The 24,761-nt window shown below is 36.2% G+C and overlaps 1 protein-coding gene across 5 annotated transcripts in view; it reads left to right on the top strand.

Annotated features, from left to right (window-relative positions):
• The window catches only part of LOC108969042 (torso-like protein), a 31,760-nt gene extending 23,452 nt beyond the window's left edge, over window positions 1–8,308 (top strand). For 4 of the 5 annotated variants that reach the window (XM_018933527.1, XM_018933524.1, XM_018933523.1 and 1 more), the window contains exons 2-4: window positions 4,146–4,431; window positions 6,804–7,235; window positions 7,293–8,308. In XM_018933527.1, coding sequence (XP_018789072.1) covers window positions 4,210–4,431; window positions 6,804–7,235; window positions 7,293–7,700 — 1,062 coding nt within the window. In that variant the 5' untranslated portion in view covers window positions 4,146–4,209 and the 3' untranslated portion in view covers window positions 7,701–8,308. Of the gene's footprint in view, window positions 1–3,679; window positions 4,052–4,145; window positions 4,432–6,803; window positions 7,236–7,292 lie in introns of those variants that run through there. The other variant, XM_018933528.1, reaches the window with a different exon arrangement.
• The last annotated feature ends 16,453 nt before the right edge of the window (window positions 8,309–24,761 follow it).

The following is a 24,761-nucleotide window of genomic DNA, read 5'->3' as shown; positions in this document are numbered from 1 at the left end:
AGTCAATTCGGCGCCATTCGCACCAACTCGGACTGACGTATGGAACAACTTGGCGCATTTTACGTGGAGATCTTAAATTGAAAGGATACAAAATACAGCTTGTGAAAGAACTGAAGACGCTCTTCCAAGAAGATCCGACGTTTTCAAATAAAATTTGTTTAGCGATGAGCCTCATTTCTGGTCTGGTATTGACGTATTTGGGACGAAGAGCAACCTAAAAAGCTTCAAGGTGTGTCTTGTGGACCGGTCCATATTTCTTAAAAATAATGCCGATGAGAACTTAACCGTCAATGGCGACCGTTTTCGCGACAAGTTAACCGACTATTTGATATCTGAAATTGAAGCTCGTGACCTCGGTGGCATTTTGTTGAAACCAAATGACGCCGCCACTCCCCACATATCGCATCAATCAATAGATTTATTGAGAGTAAAGTTTCTGTGTTTTTCTTTAAAAATTAGGAAACCTCGAAATGGATCATCCTTCATCTACATACATATGTATATGGTATAAGCTTTAATGATATTCCAAAATTATTGTTAAATGGAAAGGGTGGAAAGAAAGTAACTTTAATATTAGCATGAATATTCTTAGCATTTTTTAAATGAAGCCCGGAAATTTCAAGTTGTACTAACAGTTAACCACTCAATGTGTAAATAAATTGTCTTTTGTTGTCAAAGCTGGTTATGCAAATGACTATGGGAGTCAATTAAACAGAGGTCCATTGAGCTTCGTAATACTATGCGTATACAGACCACTCCTTCCATCTTTATAACAATATTATGAAGAAATAACATTTTATCGAGAATATATTGATATTATTGTAAATGTGATTCAAGGCGTTAAAAATCTTAAGATTGAAATAACTCTTAATTAAACAACTAACATAAAAAAAAATATGCCATCAAAACTCTTTTAATTACTCCTCGCTTTTAATATTTTCGATCACCATCAGCACTCTTCTTCATCAGCTAATTGGCGAGTGTCCATAAAAAAAAAAGATCGGAAAAAATGCAAATCTCTTCCGCTAACGTTCAAAAGCGAAGCGAATGTGCATAACCGCGCAGTATGTTGTTTTTTTTTTTTCTTTGTTTTTTTTTATCTCATGCATTGATTTAAACATAAATGATTTTTAATGACAGTTTTCCATGCATATTAGCATAAATGTATATATTTGTGCTTGGCATTTGACTAATTTTGGTCGCGCGTTGTTTACATGTAATTCATATTGTTATTGTTGTTGCTAGCGTGTTGTCACCAGTGTTAGCCAGTGTAAGCCATTTTTAGACTCTATTTTGTTTGCTTTTATATTTAGCGTTTTAATGCTTTTAAACAGTTTACGACGCCGATCATTAACTTTGATGGTGATGGTGAGTGCCGATGTCGATGGTTCATCCGATGTCAAGTTTACCACGATTCACGGTCAATTTGGGTATCATATGTTTGCTCATATTCATTTCAAATGTATATGTATATGTGGGTATGTGCGGAAGTTCAAGTTTGATCTATTGCGCGTCAGTGTCAGCGCGAGAAATATTACTCGTAGTAGCATTATCTCTTCTTTATGGTGTCTGATTACAAGTGATTATATGCAAGAACATAACTAACCAATTTGAAAAACAAGATAATTCGCTGTCGCAAATCACTTCTCAAATAGTTGATGACTTTAGGTGATTAGAGGCTTGATGTACAGAAGTTGTCTGACTAATGTTTAAGATTTTTCAAAGTATTTTTTTTTAAACATATAGTTTATTACTAGGTTAGAAGATTTCTGTCGATTTGTGTTATAATTGAGGTTAAGTTGTGAGCTTAATACTAAAATTATCATTTTACATCCTTATTGCGAAAGGCTTGTGGACTATATAGTTTTTGTCAAGTTTGTTTCGGATACTAAAACATGATTGTTATTTATGGAAAGCTACATAAATCGGCTTAAAAAAATGGTCACCTTTGCCACGATATTCGGCCGATTGATCGTCTGTTTCCGGGTCGTAAGCATAGATTAAAAATTCATCCCCAGTTATAATACGTTTCATGACATCCTGTCGGAAAGAATTGTTTCACTGACGTTAACTCCACGCTGTGAAACAATTTAGTTATTTTGGAACCAATATTGCTTAGACTTTTCTTAAGCCCAAATGATATTTCAAAATGGTTTTCTTTGACCCTTCCGATATTTCAACGATGCCAATAAGATCTCTTACTGTTATTTGTCCATTCTCAAGCACCAATTCCTTTATTTTAGTGACACTGACGGTCATAAAAACCTAGAATAAAAAAAAATTCAAGGAATGAGTTTTATTACTATTTTTTGCCCACAATAGTATGTATTTTCAATGTTATGGAAGCATTGTAGAATGACTTTATCGACTTATTTACTTTCATTTTTTTCTTATTTTTTATTTTTATTTTATTTGTTTGCAGCACGAGTAAACCGTAAGGTCAAAGGAATACTTTACCGATTTATGGAGGCAGAGAAATATTCATACAATTTTCTTAATTTTTATGTACTTTTATTTTATTTAGAATAAAAAATAAGTGATTTGTAATCTGAATCTCTAAAATTATGTGAATCATGTATGAATTTCAATATTGTTTTTACAAAAAATTTGGGTGGGTTAGCAACAAATAATAATTATGATATTTTGTGCTTGGTTCTTAAACACTTTCAAAAAAAGTCTCTCCAAGTATGAGCTCTTAATTGTAACGAAAAGGTACGCCTTACAGCTTTTTATTCTTGATCGATATATCATTTCATAGATTTTGTAATAAATTAAATGCTCAATAAGAAAGGTACATATGTATATAAAGATTTTTTCTTAAATCTAACCGTTTAAAATATATTAATGTTTTTGCTGATGCTTTTTTTTCGTGATATAATCATGTATGCCTCCTCAACACCGCATATAGTCTTCATCGCCGCCGTATTTAAATAGCTCGGCCGGCAATCCATCGGCCCTCGCCGCCTTGTTGTTCTTCAGAAGGTTAATTGCTATTCGAACTACTTTTTGGTCGGGCAATGGAATGCATTCATTGGCGAATCTGGTTTGCCATCTCCTGGTGTTATGCTTTCACTGTCATTCAGTAGGCTGGAGAGCTGTTCCCTCCATAATATTAGTATGCTCTGGGCATCAGTCACTATATCACCTCTGGGAGTTCTACAAGAGCATGCTTGCCAAGCTCTTCGAAAATGTACTGCTCTACAAAACTGGGGTCTTAAAATTTAAATATATGTATATATGTATATATCGTCACCTGAAATGCCAAATAACGTATCATCAAAAAAATCGAAATTGAGTGTCTTATTGATTACGCTTCACTAATTCAAATTACATACATAATATTACATACGTTCAACATTTTCAGCTTCTGCACTCAGATATAAACCAGTTTTAACCAATATTACAATTTTTTTCACTCATGTTCCATTTTATTTCGTGTGTCATTCATGCCACTGTAAATTTCTGTAAATGTTGTTACGTTATTTTGCATTTCAGGTGACGATATGCATAGTATATATTATAGGACATTCAGAGTATCAAGCGAAATAATTTGCTCGTTTGTTACCCACCCTAACTCACATACACAATATATGCAGTGTACAAAATTTTCACAAATTTTGCTTTATAATATAATATGTAGTAATAACGGTAAAATATGTGGGAGTAGAAATTCAATATTGGCAAAAGCTTTTTATTTTTTTTTTTTACCTCTTAAAAATTATTGCAATTGTGCCGTTACTTTCATTGCCTAAGCACACGGATTATTGTTTCATATGGAATATTGATTGAAATCAATCTTGCTGTCATGCAAAAATGCGACAAAAGTTGGAATTTTTTTTGAAAATTTGGTAAAACAAATTATTTACAACACCAAAAGCACATGTCAATATCTATACTATACATGTATGTATAATATAAGCATTAAAAATTATCTAATTTGGATCATTTGACGCTGAGCGTAGGCTCATACAAGTTTTCGCGTTTTAGTGACCTTGAAAATATCACAACATTTCATCCACATACAAATGGTTTTAACAGCAAATTTTAATAGGTGTGTGTCTGCATTTTTTATTTTATTTGTGCAAACAGTTTTTTCATCAAAAATTGCAAGAAATTTGATTTGAATATATTTTAAATGTTTACAGTTACTTCGTTTGTCCAGCACATACATTTGAGACGTTTCTATGTAAACGTTACGCCACATGAGCGATGAACCTGGGTAATGGTCTGTTCTGGCTGGTGGCACTTATTTTCGTAGCCTGCAATCTGTCCTTCGGCGGTACTCGTGAGTCTCAGCTGCGCATCGGTAAGGCCATCAACATCTTCGTGCGCTATGGCTATCTGGGAATATCGATGCGTGTCATACCATACAACGACAGCTACGAGACGGACAAATGGCTATTCAAGGAGCCGACAAAGTCAATTTATAAGGTATGTCATACATAAGTACTTACATGTATTTTATCTGCATCTGCTAGTTATATAAATTAGTTAATGTACATACATATATACATATGTACATACATTGGAGTGACTTAACGAGTTTAAGGTTTGATAAATCAGTTATATAGTGGGACATAATCTAAGAGCTATTGTAATAGAAATTAAAAGAAAAAAAATTATACAGCAATTTTTGAAAATGAAAAACGACAATTTTTTTAAATTTATTTTGTTAATTTATTTGTTTTGATATATTTTTTTGTTTGTTTACCAAAGTAATTACTAAATACCAATTTACATATAATTCTGGCTTATCAGTAAATCATGTTTACTCAACTTCATTCACATTACACACAGCTTAATAAGCATATTTTCCAAGGAACTGTGTTTGCGGTTTATCGGATTATTTTTAATCAAAATTTATGAATCATCAATGTACATACATATGGATGTACTTCATTAGTATATATTTTGTCGCCTTAGCCAACAATTTCTCCAGCCCTTAAAACACTTTTAATGAGCCATTTTTATGATGGTATTCATCTCCTTCAGGGAATTATGTTTTATCTCTGTATTATGAACCCTGAAAAGGGTTCCATCTAGCGTCAATTTCAGTTTGGGGAACAAGAAAAAATCACACTGAGCCATATCTGGTGAATACGGTTTTTGATCAATGGTATTCATTGCGTTATTGTCTTTTAATTCGGTCACAATCGTGGCGCGATGCGATGATGCAGTCATCGTGTAAAAGCTGTGAATTGTTCTTCCACAATTCCGGCCGGATGTTCTCACATAAACGCCTCAATATGGCAAAATAGAACTCCTCATTGACTGTCTGTCCTCCGAAACAATTTCATTATGCACCAAACCATGAATATCAACCTTGATATTTTAGCGACTTCAGCTCGTTTTTTCCCTCCATTCCGAGGATTGTTGAATTTTTTGCATGTAAAACTCATGAACCCATTTCTCATTGGCAGTTACAATGCTCTACATGAATGGGGCAACGGAATTCACACGATCAAGCATGTCCAAAGAGACCTGTTTACGCCACCCTTTTTGAAAAAAAAAAATTCAGCTTAATCGGAACGAGTCGAATAAGAGCGTGTTTCATACCCAAAATAGCGCAACAAATTGCCACCTCTCTAACACTTTCCTGACGATTTTCAAGCACCAAGTTCTTCACTTTTTTAATATTTTCATCAGTTGAAGAGCTCGTCCAGAACAAGACATGTCTTACTACTACTACTTTTTTTTTAATGCTCCTGGTTTGTCACCTAATATCCTAAATGAAATAATTGTTTTAAACCACCATGAACCATGTTTTCGAAATAAAATTTCATCATTAATGTTGTATTTGGTAAAGCAAAAATCCGATTTTGTCGAGGAATGAATAAAGAAATTGTAAGGAATACGAAGGGAATGGAGTGCTTTTGACAGGAACACACACCCTTCATAAATTTTAGGTCGTTCACCAAGTAATGTTTTAACTTTACATTTAGACGCTTTACAGTTATACATTTGAAACGCTGATAGTAAGGCTTGTTTGTAAAAAAAATGTTCCTAAATTTTTGGAATAGTTTTTGTTTGGTGCCCTGTCGTAGATGGAATATCGAAAACAACATTTTTGGTAAATTGAACTGTTTTACGATCAAAAGGGTAAAAATGAAGTTCAAACAACTCGAAAATTATGTGATGTATAGTATACGGAGAAGATGTATTGACTGAAAGAAAATAATTTTGAAAAATAACTTAAATTTTAAAATTTCTCAGGTTTGGTGAGTCCAATTGTCAACATTTTTTATGACACTCAATTTTTTATTGATATACATGCTCCTGAGGAACCATAAATTTCTACAGGATAGATGAAAATCGCTGAAACAGCGAGGATATCCCAAAATTGAGTTTGAGAAGTGTTTAGATAATTGGAAGAAGCGCCGGCATAATATCGTATGGGGATCTTTTGGAAGGCGCCAATTTAGACAAATGAATCAACTTTTTTAACATACCGATTCTTTTTGATTACACCTCGTATGTGGCTAGGTAAAGGCCCTTTAGTCTGTTTCAATCGATGCTTCATTAATGCGAAATCTGTTTACCACCGAAATCTGTTTAGTAATTACTGTAATTAATCGTGATTTTTTCCAAACCCCGTTTTTGAAATTCGAAGGTAAACATTTCGATTTGTATGGCAAACCTCGAAAAAAAAAGAAACTTATTTTTTACTTATCACTCAATCCCTCGAAAAACTAGTTTGGTCTAACACACAAAACAAAAAGTAGATTTAGTCATACAGTGTTCTCAATTAGTTGACACCTTTAATTCTATATTTATTAAACCTGTACGAAATTTCTTCTTCGCAGGATTTAAATGCATTGAGTGAAAGTCGTGAGGAGAATGCGCCGGGCATCTTTCATGGTGACTTTCATATGGAGTTTTGCGATAATCGACGACAGCTCTATCAGGCTTACTTCAGAGACTTTACGGTCGAGCGGCTGGATAAACCGTGGGAGGCTTTCACCGGTGGCTGGTTCGCCGAGAATGCCGCCAAAAAGCTGGGCATCAACACGTCATACATAATGGGCGAATATTCGTATGTGTTGGTGCGCGTAGTGCGTTTCCGTGAAGTGGGCAAGTTCAAGGGCGACATACCGCTCAATCAGACGCTGGAAAATGACGTGCATGAGCGTATCGGTGGCATAACGGCGGGTAATGTGACCGGCGCCATCGAGTTTATGGAATCGTACGGCACACACTACATCAACTCCTACACGACGGGCAATTCGTTGTACCAGGTAAGACTAAATCTACGACTTACTACATCTTTTACTTTTTTTTTTCTGATTTTGTAGGTATTTGTCTACTCGCGAAAAAACTACCAGCTGATCAGAGATCGCATTAAAACGAAAGGACTGAACAGTCTTTCGAAGAAGGACCTATACGATTTCTTTGCGCCATGGCACGCCGTGCACCTGGGGCAAATACGCTCGGCGAGCGCCAATGCGACGGTGGAGCGCTGGGCGCGACGCAAACTGCAATACGAGTACTATGTGGTGAAGTATGTGACATTGCTCAAGTTGCACGGCAATGCCACGCTACTCAAGGCATTGGATAGCCTCTTAGGCAACGATGCAATTCTGCAACTAGATCTGAAATCATTGAACGTCATATTTAGGGATGAGCCTGAGAAGCAAAACTGGTTCAACGAAGTGCTCGACAATCAGATGAAACTGTGGGAAGTCAACATGCCCATGAACTGATCCAACAAGTAACAAGAAGTAGTTATATACGTAAGAATGGCTGGTTGGGCGGTTTATGTGGGCCGTTAATGTTCCTAAGTAGCTAGCGACTATTCGCGTTGTTGCCATGACTTTGCGCAGCCTTAAGCCACACATGTACATATGTATGTGTGTGTTGAATTCAATGTAAAAGTGCCTGGGTCGCGTTGAATTTAAACAAAAATATGAAACGTTGTTGTTGTTGTCCTCGGAGGCTGCAATAACGCTTTTTCGATGCCTGTGATAGTTTTAGTTGATTTTATTGTTGTAAATTAAGTGAGTGCTAATTTAAGTCATAACAAATAGAAGTACATATTTTCATGTACATATATAGTATATGAATATAGTATATGGATACTTGTGTATGTATGTATGTACAAAGAGTTAGGGTTGGATATGTTTAGGAAAATATGTTGTACAGTGGTAATAGAGCGGTCGGACTTAAGCTAGTTTGGGGAGTATATCATATAAGAAATCGAATAACGGAATAGTTAGTGTAAGCAATATTATTAAGTTAAAAGTTGATGTAAATAAAGCAATCGTTGGTTAAAAAGATGAAAAAAAGAATAATAAATGAAATGTTGTATGTACTTATTACATGTGTTCATTGCTTTAGTCAATAATCCATATCAAATTTCTCGTAAATTAATCAAAAAACAATCATTCGCAGCGAAAAATTAAAAAAATCACATTTTTTAATAAGAAATATTAAAAAAAAAATTTTTTTATTATCACAATCCTTTAATTCAATACCCATTTTGCTTACTTTTTTTTAAAACTAACACCTTTCCACCAACAAAAGTAAAATTTTCTTGCACGCTACCACAAGTTTATGTTGTGTGGCTCTAAATAAAATGTCGCAACGATCGAAAAAAATTTCGTATTCATGTGCACATTAAATTTACAACAGGCGCTCAAAATGCAGCAGTAGGTGGTGTGAAAAATGGTTAATGTGTAAGAGCCACTGTATTAGTTACATACATTGTTTTGCGGAAGTGCTAAGCAGAGCTCAGCACCTGATGTATGATTTTAGCTGACACATATTTTCACCATAGGTGGCGCCCTTGATCAATTTTGCTGCAGTGTACTAATGACTTTACGGGTTGATAATGCAGTGCGCCGATATTACAGGTTAGTTGCCATTGCGTTACTGCAGTTGGATAGGCTTTGGCAACAGTGTGGCTACAAACCTATTCGCACAAGCAGTTTGAAAATTTGCTAAATAGATGTTTATTATTAATTACTTATTTTATTGCATGTCAGCGATATATGCATGTATATATGTTTTTATACTCTCGCAACAAAGTTGCTAAAGAGTATTATAGTTTTTTTAGCATATTATATATGCATATGTAATAAATTAAAATTTTTTTTGTAATTACGTTTAATGAGCTACAAGGTACTTTCCAAACTAAACAGGACTTTTTGAATCTAGCGCCGGCTGGTGGCGCCATCAAAATGTCGACTGGCGCATTAGAATCTGCTACCTTTGAGAATTTCATGACACGTAATCACCGGAAATTCCATCGAAACTGTGCGTGAATTTATCAAAAATCAGCCGAAATCATCATTGAAATTCATGAAATTTTTATCGAACATTTGGTCTTACGAAAGATGCATAAATTGACTCACGACCAAAAACTTCTCAGAATCCAACATTCGAAAGACGATTATTTGGCCATAAGCCACATTTTAACCATTAACCACTCCCCGCATTCATCTGATATGGCACCGTGCGACTTCTTCCTTTTCGGAAAAATGCTTTTGCCCATGAAAGGAAAGCGTTGCGCAGACGTAGAGGCCAGTCAAAAGGCTTGCACCGGCATACTGGCGGTCATACCGACCACCGAACTAAAACACTCGTTCGACATCGTTTTTGGACCGTGCCAAAAGCCTTATTGAAGCAGAAGGAGACTAAATAAAATAAATTGATTTTGCCGAAAAAAACATTTGTTCTGTTTTTTTTTTCAGTTCTGTTTACTTTGAAATGCAACTTGTATATTTGTCATTTTGGACTAGGACGGTAGGCTGTTAGGCAGCAATGCAGTGGGATGCTACTACCGTTAGGAGTGTTTAATTTCTTTGTAAGCTGATGTCAACGGGTGGCAAAATAAAATCTAAGACGAAGATTTTGTATAGGAAGTTTCCGTCAATGCGAGAGAAGGTGTACCTTTACTATTTGTGATGTAATCTAAGTTTTTGTGTCCAGTATCATATAGTAATATTGTATTTGCACACTGTTTATGTACAGACACATAGAAAGGTATGATTTTAAAAATTGTAATATTTTTTCTGCTTCAATCTTAATTATGTTTAGGTGCCTGTCATGCCAAACTTTATTAAAAGGTTTAGAAACGTCGAGGAAGACGGCGAAGCAAACTTTTTTCTTCAAAGGAATTTTCAATGACTTGAGTTATCCTGTGCACTTGGTCAATAGTGGAGTGACTTTTTTGAAAGCCAAACTGATGCACCGGTATCAGCTTCCTCTCTTCAATTTTGTTGTTAAGGCGCACAGCAAGCAGTTTGTCCATAAGCTTTGAATGTGTTGGAGCACTGGCCCTCCAGATTTATTGGAAATAATCACATTTTTTTTTTAGTATATACATACATACATACATAGATCCGTATTGTTGGTTAATAGTAGCGTTCATTATAGTAGTAATTTTTCGTATAACATTTTGAGGAAGCTGTTTTAGTATTTCAGTGGTAATAAGGTAAAACTCTGGCCATTTCTTAAACTTTTTTTTCTTCTTGCGCATAACTCATCATTAATGAACAGAGGGATTTCTGTGTAATTCTCGTAAGTATGAGGTTGCATATCTGCTGCTTTGAATGTATCATATGGTTTAATGACAGCTTCAACGTGTTCAGAAAAAACGTTTGCTATATCGCTCTTAGTCCTGCTCTGCTTTTCTGCGTGGATGATGCTGAGCTATAGGTCGAGAAATGTTGTTTGTACACTTCCAAAGTGAATAATCATTCCTAGGGCCGTTAGATAAGCTTTTCAGATAATCGCTGAGAGTTACATATTATTAAATTTTTTCTTCAAATTGTATATTATTTCAAAGATGAATATTTTACAAAGATTTTGTGAAAATATTAAAAACTTGACCATTTCTGTCAGTCCCTCGGCGTTGACAGCAGATATTCTTCACTGAAGTGGAATGAAATAAATACGAGTTTTAATTAAGACCATAATTTTTTTGAATTCCTCGAAAAAAGGCTGTAATTGAAAAAAACCTTCGTTCAAGACCTTGTGAATTATATCTCGAAGACCTGTGTAAAATTTTGAATACTTTGAAAAACGCATTTAAAATTTTAAGTGACTGTATAGCTGACCTCGAGCGCTGAACTAGAGTATCTGCAAAACTATTATTCGGATCAACTTGAACATTTGTTATAATATTCTATATACATACATATATGATAGAATATAGAATTAAATAAGATAAAAAAATCGAGCTTTTAGTCCATGAAACTCATGTAACCCTTTAATCGTCAACCAAAAATGATGATTGAGATTTTCGGATTAAAATTTAATAATTATATTAAAAGATTTTGATAGCACCGAAAAGTGGCTGTCGTTTTTATATGCGACATCAACTTCAATACGTGGACTTATGTATATAATATGATTATAACACAGGTAAGGGAAACGTGATTATTTTGTGTGAGTGTGTTTGACTGATCAATTTAAATGCGAGCTCAAGTAAATTTTGTGATAATTTTAAGATATATCGAAATAATTCAGTTTGTTTGCTTCTGACTGCTGCCGCGCCTCTGGCTTGAAATTATCTAAAGGACATGAAGCAAGCATAACATACACTTATGTATATATGTAAATCGCATATGCATGTGTGTATGATTGTAAGCAAGTTTTGCTTTGGCTCAAAATGCGCTTGCAACAAAGCGGTTGCACAGTGACGGCAATTGCAGCTTAAATGTGCCAATAAATGCTGCTCGTGTGCACATACTTAACTAAATATGAATGCACATGCGCCTACAAGCAGCCGCACTTATATATATATATATATATATATATATATATATTACAATATTATATAAATATAAGTATGCATATATATATATGTGTATATGTATTGGTAAGTGAGTAAGTATGTTGGAAGGTACATTGTACTTACGCGAAGTATAAACAAAAGTTTGCGAGTCTGTGTGAAACTATGAGTAGGTACGTTTATGATAAACTCATCCATCTTCAATCCACTTACGAGTGCAAATATTTGCACAATTTATGGGAAACGGCGGTGTGAGCAAACTATAATATTTCCTTCCCTCCTCGACATGCTGCAGCTCAGCGCTGCTTTCATATACAAATGTGCATATGTACTATATACTCTACTTGCGCTATGTTTCCAGCATTCTTGCCAAAAATTAAACACACACACGCACACACATACTCGCATGACACATAAATACATAATTGTTTCAATATTCGGGATCGTCCGAAGAAAGCTAGAATCCATATGTACGCGCTTAAGTTCGAGAAGACAGCGGTGAGAATTGCCAAAATCGAGTTCTCGCCTGGAACTCAATTTGGCGGCATATCCCAATTTTTCCGGCGAAACTTTACGAGCAACTCAATGAGCAAATCAATTGTGTACATAGAGTGAGATTAGCTGAAGTGCGGGATGGAAATTCGATTGCCTTAAAGGCGTGCCAACAACATATGTATGTATGTATGTATRTGAGCATGTGTATGTGTGTGAGTGTGTGGAGCGTGGAATGCAATCAGAAAGCCGCATTGTCGGCCGCACTCGACCCGAACATTCATCACTCATAGAAATATCAATAAAAATACGCATCAATACAAGCACATACACACACACACACACACACACGCCTTACACAGACACAAACAAACACGACCGCCACTCAACGAAATTAGATACTTGCCATGGGTGCTGGACATGCCCGGTTTGGGCCAATTGTTGAAATCGGAAACCAACTAACCGCCAGCCAACTAATGCCTCTGTTGTGCGAGTGGGCAGGCAGGCGGGGCGCAGCAGCTGTGGGAGTGCTGCCGAATGGCAAAATTAAACTAAGAAGATTGGCGGTTGGTCGGTGGGCGACGGGTGTGCATGTGTGTGTGTGTGTGTGTGCGCGCACATCAATAATTTCATAAATGGACTTTGCCCGAAATGTAGACTGATTGAGCTCTTAATTGCACAGCGCATGGGCCGGGCATGGATGGCTGGCGTGGCAGGGCGGCGCACAGCGTTGAAGGCATAAGCGTATGTGCGTTGTTAATCCGAAATATGTCCACAGGCTAGCGATTGAATTGTATATTGGCAATTCCAGCGGTTATCATGTGCTGTTGGCCCCACTGCCGAATTTCTAAAACTATTGACTGACACTGACCATTTCATATACAAACACATACACGCACATGCATACATATATACATGAATGTGAGTGTGTGTGATGCATTGCATGACGTTCTAGTGTTGTTGACTGTGTAGTCCATTTAAGCTATTGGATCCAATTTTGTTTGCTCAAAAATCTGCAGACCAATTCATTAGTGCAGCTAATAATCGGAGTGCACATCTTCCTGTTCCCCACATGGCTCGTCCCAATTGTGCGAAATGTGGTGCTCAAAATGCTGCAAAAAAAATTATGACGACAAATATTAATTTCAAGCATTGCCAAAATTAAGTATCAATAAATGCTGCTCTAAATAACATATGAAGGAAGACAAATTTGGGACTTACATTAGGGTTGTGCTTAATTTTAATCTTTTTTAGCTTTAGAGAGCCTCCTTTTGTATATGCATATATGGTCGATTTCCTTTTATTATATGAGTTTATCTCGAACTGCTGTTTTCAGAGTCGGTGAGAAAAATTGCTTGAAAACGACTGATAATTTTATGCATAAACATCTTCTTCATTGCCAGACACCTTTTTTGTATGTTCTCCTATAAAATGACTACTTATTGGAGGCAAATAAAAATTCTTCAAAATAAATCACCCCATTACACTAGTTTATAGTCACTTTTGGGACTGTGATGTTAGAGGCTGTTCCTAGCTAATTTTGGATTGCTAAAACAGAAAATGAAACGACAATATTTAATAACACGTAGATTTTTTTATATTGTTGCCACCACTATTGAACAAATAGACAAGAATAGCCACTAATCATGGAAAATTTTTTGAACTCAAATTCGTAATCAGAACACCACAAATACCCCACGGACCTCTAAGCGCATCAGTCGTTAATTATTCCTTGAGATTTCTTTAGCAGTGATATTTAATGAGATACACTTTTGTAAGTATACTTTTTTTTTTGTTGTTATTTTTGTATTATTAAATAAAATGCCTCCTCAAAAAGTAAATTCACAAAAGAGCGCGTATTTTTATGACTTGCAAGTGGATATAAGCGATTTAGGCTAAAAACATACTTAGACTACTAGCAAGTCTTATACAGATTAAAATATAGTTTTATTTTATTAGCACGAGTGGCACGAATTCCTACAATAACCGGCCCTATTGAGAAAGGATATTCCTAAGATTGGTTTAGTAGCAGCCTTTTTGTAACAACTTGATGATATAAACCTTTTCAATACACTGAAATACATGTTTAATAAAACCTGAAAGAAAGAAATATAATTCTTCTACAGTGTAAATTGTCAGAGCTAAGACGTTTTGAGGGCTTAACCCTTAATGTTTCATTAATCGTACAAATAGATCGATAGATACTTTTGGCTCCAATGATTTTTATTATTCCCTACCTCTAACTTATACTAATAAGTTCAATACCTAATTGAAATAGTTCAATACACTTTCGATTTGTAAAGAGAAAGACTTCGCGCCACAATCCATGCCTCGACATATTTTGTTCTATGTAGCAAGATCGGATCGGAAGAATCAGTGAAATCCATTTTGAAAGATCATTTAGGTTAGGAGAACTGAAAGCACGATCGGTTTCAAAATCTTTAATTTTTTAGTCGTCGCGATTATGAACATGTGGTACACTCTCAACTTCTACCGGATAAACTGTCAACACAGAATACTATTTAGTGTTAAGCGTCGTTGGCGCGAAGCTATTCGCAAAAAGAGGCTGGGCAACTCTTGGAATTTGCTTCGAGATAATGCACAGTCGCATATTGCATGGATTCTTCGGGAGTTTTTTTTGCCAAATTTTCAACCAATATCGCGAAGCAACCACCGTATTCGCCTGATTTTGTTCTTGAGACTTATTCAGCGACCTCAAACAATTGCTTTGTGGAAACCGTTGGGGGATATCTTCGAGGCAGGCGATATAATATGTATATTTTGTACAATAAAATAAGAATTTTGAAGCTATGAATAATTGGGATAAACATTTTTCTTTTTTCTTAATGTAACCAGTTGCTACAGAGTATTATAGTTCTGTTCACCCAACAGTCACCTAAAACTAATAGAGAAAGATATAGGGTTATATACATATATGTGACCTGGTCTACGGAAAGGGGGCTTAGGTTTCAAAAAATCCAAAAAATCCAAAAAATCCAAAAAATCAATTTTCACTTTTTAGTTGATTCGGATGGAAGATGAGATTTTTAACAGCTGTTTCCCAGAAAACTAGTTTTCGCACGTTAGCTCCCTTTTCGTAGACCAGGTCACATATATAAATGATCAGGATGGAGAAAAGTGGAAATCCAGTTGACTGTCTGTCTGCCAGACCATCTATGCAAGCTGTAAGTTGAGTAAAAATTGCGATATCTCAATGAAACTTGATATATATTTATAACTGAAATTAAGGGATAATTCTTTTCTTATAATGGTATGTCAAAAATTGGTTGAATCGGACCAATCTTCCGGGTGATTTTGTACTGCATATATCGGCCAATATGTGAGATATCCCAATGAAATTGAGAGAGTGTGTTTTATTCATAACGGTACATCTTTGTGTTTAAAATAGATAAATTTGAGCAAAAACTTATAAGCAATATATAGGGCTGGCTCTACTCTATATGTTTTTTTTTCACCTTAAAGTATTTCTCTGGCTTTGATTTTTGCAAATTGCAAGAGTATAGAATTTTCGGTTGCACCCGAACTTAGAGCTTCCTTATTTGTTTTATTTTAGCGATCGAATTAGTGCATTTTGGATAATTGAACTTAAGAAAAATACATACCAATAAACCTAACGTTTAGGTGAAAAAGTGTGAAAGGTGAATTTAAAGCAGAGACATATTCGGATATTAAGTAAATTATGTTAGTGAGCAATATCATGTTGGTTTACAATACTGTTTTTTAACCAGTATCGATAATTCCTAACACGTTGAAAAAAAAAAAATGTTTGGTCCTTATTTACTTTACTTTAGAATAACCAACAATTTTACAGCGCACGGTGAAATTCTCCGAGGGACCCTTGAAATGAAAACGTGTTTAGTGCCGTGCGTTACGATTGAAAAACGTTGAATTAGAAGATGCGTTCACTTGGCGGTTTTCGGCTAACTTAATATGTCTTTTCCTATGCACTTATGCATATTTTAATTAAGTTCGCTCCCACGTTGGCGTTCGTTGTCTGTTCTATTTCGCTAGCGAAGTGTGTCGATTCGGCCTCTCACTCGCTCAGGCCGTTTGTCAAATTTATTTTCCTTCCCTGATTGATAGCCATATTATACAATTTAGGCGCAAATGAATTTCGCCACGACGTAAAGGGTCGTAAAGGGTAGCTTAGTCGTTTACTATATATTATTAACGTATGTTTATATGTATGTATGTAAAAAACCGAGCGTACGTAGCTTGGCGTGGCGTCTGTGTTGGCTCAACAAGGCGTGTCGCTGCTCGCGTATATAAAATTGTATAAGCGATTGTTGTTATTAACATCGGGACTAGGTGGTATTCACTACCGCGTTTTTTACATTTACGAAAGCTCACGCGTACATACAAACATATAAGTAAGCGTAGTTAAATGTAGATTACTGGTGTTGCTCTATTTCACCGGAGTATTGATGGGGTGGAGTGAGTGACGTGTGTCCTGCGGCCAGTGCGCGTTATTAGAAAACAATTTAATTAAATATTCACTTGAGTAGAAATAAAAATAGACAACGGCACAAGGCCGATAAAAAATGTGCGACTGATTCATGATACAACATGGGAATCTTAATGTAATTATACTCACGATGTGGGAAAATTGAATTTCCTCTTACCAATTTGGCGTGTGACGGTAATGCTGACTCGGTTAGTAAATAAATGCGGAATAAAATATTTTTATAAAAAGACACTTCTGCCATTTTTGCTGAAAAAGTAGATTGGGTACGTGAATACGTCTTCGTGAGTTATTGTATGGGTATCCCTTCATCAGAAAGATTAGGATGGTGTTAGTTGTCTGAGTAGGGTAAAAATTGCTGTTTCTTATTCGAATTTGGTCCAAGAAGTTAAGATCGCTGGGTTAAACGGTATTCCACAATGAAAATTCTATGAAAACCAAAGGATCAATGCGGGGTCTGAGCTCGAACTCAATGCTTAACCAAACAGTATGTTGATTTAATTGCTTTCAGCTGTAAGCCGTTTGGAGGTTCAAACCTTTACTTTCCTCCATTACTTAATTAGCACTAAAAGTTACATATATCCATTTGCAAGTCGAAAAACTGTTTTTGTAATTTATTTTAAAGACATTTTATTCAAAAAGTAAATACTAATATACAAACATAAAATTTAATGTCCTTCAATTCAATTAAAAAAAAAATGATTTCGTTGTTCCCGTAGCCGATCGCTGGGAACACCTTCAAAACAAGGCGTCTGACGGTGAGGAAGATTTTTCTCCTTAATATTATAAATTTTTGACAAAATTGCGGTTTCCAAAAAAATGTTTTTTTTTAATCAGAGAGGCATAAAAATCGAGATTTTTGAAAATGTTATGGCTTCGATCATGCACCTAAAAAAAGTTTTCCTCACCTACTCTAAAAAGAGCGTTTCGAAAAAACGAGTTGAAAGGAGAGGATTGCACTATCTTACAAATACACTTATGTATATATCAAAAACTATTTTGCGAGTCAATTTCAAATTTTCATAAAATATTATTAAACATGTACATATAGTACATAGTATGTTCTATATTTCTCAGATTTTTCATGATTGAGGTTGTCGGTTCGCTGAAAGCTTTGCAGTTCCCAGTGAACAGACACATTAGTGTCGACAAATTTTCCACCGCAAAACTACCAACGAGTGTGGTTTTAAGTTTTTCTCTTGTCCTAAAAAGGCGAGGGCAATAAAAGAGTACATGCTCAGAGTCTTCAAAGCACTCTGAACACGTCGGACAATGCGGACTAATGGCGTGCTGGAATCTGTACAGTTAGCTTCTAAAGCACCTATGTCCACTTAGTATTTGGGTTAGATGGTAATGCAGGTACCCAAGTCGTCTGTCGATCCACCAATGGATGTGGGTCCCCCGTGTTTGAGTGAGGTTTGTCACCGCACCACCATAATGATAAGCTTTTGACTTTCTCTTCCCTTTTGGCTGATAACTGATAACTTGTATACTCACTCATATTCGTCACCCTAGATGTGAATGGGCATCATACTTGCGATTAAGGCATTCTTCCAATACAGGGTGATCAGCGCGCAATATTTTTTTATCCCGCCTTTCCATCGCTTGTCATGTACATTCGATATATGTCACATATCATAAGTAAGAGAAGAACAAGATTATAAATTTAGAAAACAATGTCCGCAAATTGGACCAATTCGGTACAGGACCGGTATGTAAGCTACACTTGAAATATTTTTTCTTGAAAAAAGGTGTATTCTTGCTATTCATGAGAATGTGTAAGACTTGGTTCCAACTAAACTAAGCTCTATGTATATTTGACCTTAAGAGGTTAGGCCAGTCGACGACTTAAAAAAGTCGAACTTTTTTGCCTAAAAGTGCACTTCAGTATTAGTAAAAGTATTATTCAATTGTTAGAATAATGTGGTCAGATTTTTTTCTTGTCCAATCTACTGTAGGTTTAAAACAGTCTGAAGCGTGTAAAAGCTTAAAGGTGCTTTTTTCGAAACTTAATTTTTCATATCATGTGATCATGGTAGCTTAAAAAGCAATTTTGTTAGACACTAAGAAACATTTAAAATAAACACTGAAAGAAACAAGTTTGATAATTCATCTTTATTCCTAGAATAAAAAATGAAAGTTATACTTTTCTGAGCCCCTTAAGTCAGCTGCTAAAATTATTTGATTAAAAGTAATGATTTCCGAACAATCAGTGAGCATCAACGGATTGTAGGTCAATGCCTAAAAGATACAATAAAAAAGTCATTGACATAAGGATAATGAGAAATAAAAGAGCATATTGCTTTACCGACTTTCCCAGCGTGAAACGAACAATGTACAATGAATGCCAGTAACAATAAAAGTATAATAACAACAACAAGATAGTATATAAAAGTGTTCCACCTAACCAAATGATGAGTGCTGACTAATTGCTGCAGCGGTTGGCGGCAGTGACTGCCAAACATGCCCGCTTTTTGGTGGCTTTGATGAACGGATGGATGAGCGCACGCGCCCGGAAGCAATTCACCTGCAATTAAAGTGTCACATTATGCACGAAACTACTTACAACAAATACAACAAAAACAATTACGAAAACACGCACAACAATTTAGTGCAGCACAAAAAGGTCACGTGGCAGACGAGCACGATTTGTTGCTGGTCACAAGGGCGGCAGCGCGGACTTTCCAACCACCACCACCAACACCCAACGCGGAAGCGGAACGCAGCTGCGGGGAATTGTGGCCGAGAAAGTTTTGTAGTTGAGAGATGCTTAGAGTTTCAAATTAGCAGCGACGAATAACTTGCTCCTGATGCACTAGCTTTTCATTGTTATTCCTGTTGTTGCTGTTGCTGCTGATGATGATGATGACGATTACATTGGCGAATGTGTTGAGTGCATAATATGGAACAAATCTGCAGCGCTTTGCTTTTGTTGTGATTGGTTTGATGTTTACTTTTCGGTTTAAAGACATTCGTGCCACAAGTTGGCACAAGCAACTGTGTGGCAAGAATACATACCCAGCCAAACTCGTCAACCCTTGTATGTTGGCGCTGATTTTTAAGCTGCTGCGGGCGTCACAACCGCTGCTGGTTCGGTTGCAAAGAAGCTTCATTTGTTATTCTTTAGCCGCGGCAAACCTTCATTTTGCAGCCTGATTGGCGTAGACAGGGGTGGGTGGTGTTGGTGTAGCAGCAATAGGGCATCGGCCCGGCTAATGAAGGCAAATCTCGGTATTAATTTCAAACGAATTTATTTTGATCCCCAGATAAGCCGGCCTTTCAACGGCTTTTCACAGCAATCACAACAGTGGTAACAGTGACGGCGTTGACGGTAGTGGCGACTCAATGATTGAATTTGGTGCAGCAACTTGAGAGCGTCGACAGGTCACGCTGCGTTTCGACCGGGCCACCACCACTAACACACGAGCGTGTGCACATGTTTTCGCAAAGTGGCACGGCAGTGTGCGCTACTTCTCCGCACTTCACTCCACTTCAGTGAGCCTTAGTTTCTCGGGCCAAACCCCGAAGTGGCGCGACTTACCAGTTTGAATAAGTGGAAGCAAGCAGGCGGCTGCTTATTGGGGTGGAAAAGCGTTTGGCGTTTGGCGTTTGTCATTTACCGTTTGTGTTATTTTGATTTTAAGATTTGAGAGACTTTGTGAGACTTTGAGAATCGCTTTTACGTGCAGCTTAAATGTCCGCAGGCGTCCAAGTGTGCTGGTTGCTGTAAGCCGCCACCCATCGGAAGGAATGTTGAATTTTATATGCGTGACAAATTTTGAAATTCATGCCTGATGATTGTAGTGGTGATAAAAGGTTACTGTTGATGTGTTGCCCAATGCGAGGATGTTGAAGTTCAATTATTGCGACAGTTGTGGTTGTTTACAACATGTTTCGCATTTGGCCAAGGTACAACCTTCGTCAGGTTTAGTGACGGAAGATTTGTCAAACATTTGGCTGGCAGAGTTCATTAGACGAGATTGAGCCTACCTCAATTTACACTTGCTATTTTTGGGTCGTTAACTTTTCATAATTTCGCACTGCTGTGAAATTTTTTTACTAAAAGCAAAATCGACAAAGTTCTTCCATTTTCCTTTTCATTATACTCTTGCGCAAACTGTCGGTTTTGCGACATGGAACAGGAAACGACAGAACACCTGATTCTGGATGGCCCAGCAATTTGTAGAAGCTGGCTCAATACCCTGGGTTCCATTTACGTGGACAGGGTCACCTCGTCCCTGTCCCGTCCAGCAGGCTTCCGGAATTGTTCAGAATGCTGATATAGAAGATGGCACGGTAGACATAAGTCGCAGTGTAAGGCTTCAATTTTCTATCTAACTACCTTCCCTTAGGTTAAGTAAGGGTTTACATACATACATACATCCCCCAATGTACTGGAAGGTATCGACAGTTAGACCTCAGGATCGTGGAGAGTCGATTCGGCGCTGTTTGCAGGGTATGTAAACAAGCAAGGTTTCCGCATTTCGGATTACGAGCAACCTGAAAAAATTAAATGGCTGACATTTCATCCAGAAAAAACAACGGTTTGGTACCGGTGGGAATGTAACCGTCAATTGTGACGGTTTTCTGCCGTAATAACGAAGTATTTGATGACTAAAATAAAGCTCGTGATGTCGGCGACATTTGGTTTCAACAAGACGGTGTTACTTCCCACACAACGCATCAATCAATGGATGTAATGAGAGAACACTTCGGTGTCATTCGCCAATTGCCAGTCGAAATGCTCGAACTAGTCATCGAAAATTAGACTCAACGGATGAGACATAGCGCGGGCAATATTTGAAAGAGATAACCTTCATGCTAGCATGCCAGCTATAGAGAAATAAAAGAGACTGACACAGATATTTCCTTGCACAAAGCAGCCCAGTCTTTCCTTGAACTCATTATTTATGACGAAGAGTGTATTCATAAAAATTACGTTGATACAAATTAGACCTTCTCTTCCACTTCGATTGATCTCAAGTTTGAAAATTACTCATCTACACATTTATTTATGTAAAGTTACTAATATTCCATCTCAAAATCATTGTTTCTGTTAACAAATTTAGTTATTGATATTATAATAAAACAATTTTAAAAAATTCAAGATTAAAAAAAAAATAATATATTTTTTAACTTCATTGTGCGATATGCTTTATATTGGAAAAATCTGTTGTGTGAACTTGACTTTGCGAAATGCATTGAACACAGATATTGCATTGCTTAAGTTCGCATTATTTCACAATGAAATTGATTAAAGAAATGTTGCAATGCGTGAAGTGATTCATTTTTAAAGAAGTAAAAACATATTATTCCCTTTTGTATTCTTAAAGATATTTATTCACTGTTTTTTATTCGAAATCCCACGCGGCTTTAACGCAAATAAACTTGAATGAACCGTTGATGTACTCCCAAACACAATGAAATTGTATTATGCACCGCATTCATTCATAAGCACATTCGCGCATACAAATTTGTGTATGTATGTGTTTAGTTCATGCGATTCAGATCATTGATGACTGTGATGATTGCGATGATTTGTGCGCAGGTGGCGCGTGTGAGCCACGCGGCGTAACAAGTGCATTTAGCCAACCACAGCCGACACACGCCCATCCCGCATGCCAAAAAAAAGTCGTTTGAGGCGCAAGTTGTGCACTTTTAGTTCTTCGAATTTTTTATAAGTTTCTCCATATCGTCATTAAGTGGCACTTGTCAGTTGTAATTATCTATAAGTACTTCAAATCTCATTTAAAGCGGTTATATTATCCTTTAAACGTGATTGTCAACACGCAATTCAATCATTTCCGTTGCAACAAAAAACTTTTTTTTTAATCTTGAATTAAATATTGAACGCCTCAGGCTATATATTTAGAACGATGACGGGTATTGCCCTTTGTGATATGATGCTCTAAGTAATGATTTACTTTAGTGGAGTTTCCATCCGATCGGTTTTATACTTATTGATATTGTTGAACGTTTCATTTCCATACCTACAGATTTTTAAAGAAAATGTTTAAAAATAAGTCGTTATGATGTCGTAAATTTTGAATAATGCACATCAGTGCATGGAACGACAAGCACTACTTACACTCACAAATTTCACATTATTGTTAGTGCTAGGTTTTATGGGTTAATGATAAAGATCACACTTTTAGCACGATGGACTTGATAGCTGCAGTTTTACCATCATTAACGCTCCGTTCATCAAATAAGACCCAACATGGTCATCAGCCAATATTGATCCCGACTAAGAGGACCTATTTCGCGCTTCACTCTATTATGCGCACCTCTATCAGGAGTTAAAAGCAAGACAGCTAAATCATATCGCTTAAAGTGTTGTATAGTAAACACAATGACTTTTTGATAATTACCATTATCCTTAAAGAGGCGACACCATATTCTGAGCATGAATATTAGCAGTAGACGAACAGCTTACCACTTTTTTCATATTCGAAACTCTAACTAAGAACGTGTAGGTTGCTATATTTTTTTATATTTTTACTTTTTTTTAAATATTATGATAAGTGAAGAATATTTTCCCGAAGTTTCAAGGTAATCGCAATAAAAGTGTAGGAGATAGAAAATTTGGGAGAGCGACCCATTAGTCTATACGTCTATATAAAATGGTTTTATTCAAATGGTTTTGATCAAAGAACATTTTTCTTCGATTACAACTAAATTCTTCAAGGAAATTTGTGATAAAATTTGTGCCGAAAATAATACTGCTTTATTTGCAACTATTACTTTTTACCCAAATCCTTCGATTAATCATAACTTATACTCATCTACTAACTATGAAAAATTCCAAAATTTTATTTTAATGTTGCCCTTTGATATGCTTAAAGATTGTAATAAATTAATAATTTATGAAAAAATGCTGAAAATGTCGCTCCCACACATATTTATTAGCAATAATGGTATGGTATGTAATTTTAACTGTTTTATATTTAAATAATTTGCGTCATCGGTCTTTCCAATGTGTTGGTATACGCTTTTCTCATCATATAAAATTTCATTGCCTCATTTCATTAAATGGGATATAAAAGGCACAATAAGTTTTGCAGCTTCATAATACTAAAACAGAGGAACACTTCATTTCAATGCATTATACACTTCAATCCCCTTCCATTGAAGTTATTTCGCGAGACAGCCGGTGTATTGTTAGGCTGATATAAGCGAATACAACTCAGCCTGCCGCAAAACAATACCATGTTCCACTCGAATGTCATCAATATTCAAAATATTCATATTCACAGCTGGTGAAGTGGACACTTATTTTTTATTCACTGCGGCTGGGCACTCAACTAAATGGAGGTTCTATAGGCACATGTACACATACATATATGTATGTATGTGAGTGTACGCCAAATGCGCTTGACACATTCGTCAAGTGTGTCACGGTGTTGTCCATCTTTGGAAGTCAAGTGAAGTCTTTTTTTGCTCTTTTTTATTAATTGCAATACGTTTAGGATTGTTTTTGTTGTTATATAATGATTGATAAAGCAGAATATGCAGTCTTACATTTAAAAAAGTACTTAGGGCACTTGTGACTTGCATTAGAGTATCCAAAGGGACATATGCATCTATTATGATTAATAATTGTATCGATATGGCGGAGGAGACATTCTTCAAGCAGCGAATATAAATTTCGTGGCATTAATAATTCCGTGTCACTTCAAATGATAGATTTTTCAAATTGGATGAAGTATATGTATGAAGTAAAAAATGCTTGAGAACAGTGCAATTAATTAGGTTCAAGATTCAATCGACGAATTGATGCCGCTATCAAAAATAAGCTGAAACACTTCAATCCCAACCATTGTTGGCAGCTTATATAATACTTTGAATTATTAGCTGAAATTAATAATGACACAAAACAGTTGTCAAATTGACAAACGTGCTGAAATATTCGATATCAACGTGTACACTTTCAATTTTCGTTAGCTAACAAGTGCTATTCGCCGATGACCTTCTGTGTGGCAGTCACGTTGTACGCCACGATCGGTGTCGGCATTCGTTTCGAAATTCAAACAAAACACACACATTATTCTT

This window comes from Bactrocera latifrons, unplaced genomic scaffold (assembly GCF_001853355.1).
Source record: "Bactrocera latifrons isolate USDA-ARS-PBARC rearing strain unplaced genomic scaffold, ASM185335v1 scaffold_239, whole genome shotgun sequence".
NCBI classification, from domain to species: Eukaryota; Metazoa; Arthropoda; class Insecta; order Diptera; family Tephritidae; genus Bactrocera; species Bactrocera latifrons.
The sequence above is the reverse complement of the archived record's forward strand: the minus strand, read 5'-3'. Positions and strand labels throughout refer to the sequence as shown.